We start from the raw sequence: 3,311 nt of genomic DNA, 5'->3' as shown, positions 1-3,311 counted from the left end.
TGGCTGCACCAAGGAGGGTTAAGAAGACAGCAGCCTGCAATGGCCCCTGTGCATGGGCAGCAGCAAGAGTGAGAAGTCTGGTTAAACCCAGTGAGTGGGCCAGGGATCCTGAAGGACCACGGACGGTTGAGGGCTTCCACTGCCTCTCACCTGGGAAGGCTCGGGCTCCCTCCCTTTCCGCCAGGACCCACCACCCAAAGCCAGACAAGTGTCTTCACAAGAAGTCTGAGAACATCTGGGCGCACGGGAGCAGACAGGAAGGGGAGCTGGGAACCTGCAGGCCGGAGAACTCCTCTAGCGAGGCAGCGGGGCTCAGGCTGCCAGCTTGGGAAACTGGAGAGTAGATAGAGCCCCAGTCCCCGTAGGCGCTACCTGCCGGACTGGCCAGCTCCCCACAGGGCACAGAAGGCTCCGGCCCATAGAAGCTGTGGTCCGCTATGCGCAGGGTCTGTGTCAGTGCCCAGATGTAGTTGTGGGCGAAGCGCAGTGTCTCTATCTTTGTAAGTTTGGCGTCGTCCGGGAAGGTAGGCAGGACACCGCGCAACGCATCCAGCGCCGAGTTAAGGTTGTGCATGCGATTGCGTTCCCGGTCGTTAGCCTTCTTGCGCCGGCTTCGTCGCTGTTTGCTCAGTGCCAACTCGCTCTTGGGTCGATTGCGCCCTCCGCGCCGCGCTCGAAGCTTCTTCGAGGTCCCTAGGCAGTCGCTAGCTTCTGCTTCGGAGCCCTCCCTCGGTATGAGAGTGGGGCTAGGTGGGGTGGATTTGGAGCTGAGCATTTCATTGTCCGAGGCTCCAGGGAAAGGCTGCTGGGTCTCTTGGGGCACTTGAATAGTGGGCGCACCCAAGGGATGAGGCGCCATCCTGCGGTTGGAAAAAAATGGAAGGGTAAATGTGAGACAGTTCTGACTTAGAAGCCACCCCACGCGGGATCGAAGTACCTCCCACGCCCCTTCGGTGGTTTCTAGTTGTTACCCCATTGCTAGTTTCTACCTAGTCCTCCGGGTGCAAAAGAATAGAGAGCGGTGAGCCGGTCAGAGTCGAGCGGCAGTGGATAGCTGAGCGCCTCCGCTAGCTCGAAATTCGCCTGACTTGCAGGCGCCCTCGCCTGGAGCTGATTGCGTCCGGAAGCACAAGAGAAGCGCCAACGGAGTCCTCCGCCTCAGCAGCCGCGCTGAATCCCAGGGGGATTTCCTGAGCTACAAGTCATGTGCCCCCTGGCACGCTTTATCTGCTCGGCCCGGGCCAGGAGCGTGCCTGCCCCTCCGCTGCCTGCGCCACTGGCCAATCAGCTGCGGGGGCCCAGGGGCCGCGCCACGCGAGCCCGCTTCCCACCCCCACCCCCGCCGTTTCCCCTCCCGCGGAGCACAGCTGGATTCCGGACAAAGGGCAGGGGTCGGGGGGAGGGGAACAGCACTCTGTTTGCTCCCCAACCTCCCCCACCCTCGCCTCCCCGCTCGCGGGCTCGGTCCCAGCAACTCTCGGTTCCTCAAAGAGCCTCGCCCTGCCAGAAGAGTCCCGTCTGGCTCAGGTCTGGCTTCTGCGAACAATCTTACTTTTTCTTCTTTCTCCCTGGCATCTGTCCAGACTCTCTTGGTAGCATGAAGGAGGTTTGGGTGTGTGTGTGTGTGTGTGTGTGTGTGTGTGTGTGTGTGTGTGTGTGTGTGTAGGGAAGGTCTCTTCTTTGAGTCTTACACTTGGTGGCTTTTGGCTCAGAGACGGGGAGGCGGCTTATCTGAATCAACTTGGGATCTAGGAGTCAAGCATCTACACTGGCAGCTGGGAGGAGCACCCATGGGTTCTAAAGTGCCATCCGTCTCTCGGGCGCTATCGGTTGGGTTATGAAATGTGTGTGCAGCCACTGCTCCGGGAGGAAGGGCTTGCTCAAGTCCTCTTTACTCAGAGACCACCGTTTGGTGGTGTCCAGGTCTAACGACACCCTGAGATGCTGCTCCCAAGTCCTAGACCAGAACCACCACCATATTCTTTCTCTGAGGCACTGGATTCCATCCCAAGGCGAGAGTGGTTGTGGAGGGAGTGCAGAGACGGACACCCCATCACTCCTCGCCACGGACAGTATCAAGAAGGCCTGCCCCGAGCGAGAGGCAGGTGATAGGAAGAGGCCAAGGAGGGGCTTCTTCTCTGGCTAGCCTTTTTGTCTTTTCAATGCCATGGTATACAGGGCCTAGGAGAAAAGCGGATCTACTTTGTGCCCCCTTTAGTCCTCCTGTCCAATCACATACCAGAGAGGGTCGACAGCTTCACTTAGTCCAGCCCCCCCCCTCGCCCCCTCCCCGCGTCACTCCTGAACTGTGTGCGTGAACCCTGGGGCAGGGATTCTTCAAGCCTTCTGGTTTGTCCCTCTTAAAGCTTTCTGGAAATCTTTCCCGAGGGTCTGATGACAGTGTCTGTCCTTTCTTCCCTGCAAACCCGCCTCTCTTGTCTCCGCCTCGGACACCCCGTGGTCTTCTGTTTCCGGTCACTCAGGGTGAGGGGTTGTGGCTTCCGCTGTGCGCTCTCTCTTTCTCTCTCTCTCTCTCTCTCTCTCTCTCTCTCTCTCTCTCTCTCTCTCTCTTCTTTCTAGGGCAGGATGTGTGCGGGGAGGAAGCTGTGGCTGGGAGTTAAGACTCTAGGCAGTAACTCTATGCTTTCTAGAATGTCCTCTAACGCCGAAGTTTCCCGGGTCATTGCAGAAGGTGCTATGCCCTGACTGGGAGATGAAGGGCATGGGGTCAGGGTCGAGGTAGGTCTGGGGCTTGGCTCTAGTGATGGCAACTGGCTGTCTGGGCTGCAGGGGAGTGGAGGGAGCAGCACAAAATCTCCAAGGCAGAAGATGGTTTACTTGGGGGGTCAGTAGGAGGGGGGCAGGGTGTGGGCAGTGGGACTACCTTACGGATTTCTAAATGATCTTGAGCGCGGAGGGACTTCCATTCTCCCCCCTCCCCCCACTGCTGAGAAATGGAATCTGGAGGCAAGGCTAGACCTCCCTGTGTGTAGGGTTCTGGGGTTCTACCTTGTGCTGTAGGGTCTCCCTTTATGTCATACCTTGCTTCAAGCTTGTCTTCTGGTCCCAGGAATGGGGACTTGAGGCCCTTTTCACAGAAGGAAAAGCCCAGAAGGAAGTGGCTTGCCCACAGGGCACACAGTGACCCCTATGAAAACTATGACGAATTCAGAGCCTATGCCTTAGTCCTAAATCTCCCCCTTGTACTCCATGATTTGGTTTGGAGGAGAATGAGAGACCCCCAAAGTGAGGAGAATAGAGGATGTTCTGAGTCTTTGAAAGCTGACAGCATCAGATTAGTGCAAAATAGT

At 57.6% G+C, this 3,311-nt stretch overlaps 1 protein-coding gene across 1 annotated transcript; it reads right to left on the bottom strand.

Annotated features, from left to right (window-relative positions):
• Positions 1–214: 214 nt before the first annotated feature.
• NEUROG3 (neurogenin 3) lies at positions 215–859 on the bottom strand (the record flags this gene model as incomplete). Its single annotated transcript, XM_084753194.1, has 1 exon — positions 215–859. The coding sequence occupies one exon, from the start codon at positions 857–859 to the stop codon at positions 215–217; it is 645 nt and encodes a 214-aa protein (XP_084609320.1).
• Between the last annotated feature and the right edge of the window lie 2,452 nt (positions 860–3,311).

Source organism: Acomys minous, assembly GCF_964271855.1.
Source record: "Acomys minous genome assembly, chromosome: 13".
In the NCBI taxonomy this organism is placed as follows: Eukaryota; Metazoa; Chordata; class Mammalia; order Rodentia; family Muridae; genus Acomys; species Acomys minous.
Note: the sequence above shows the minus strand (reverse complement) of the source record. Positions and strands in the feature narration are given on the sequence as shown.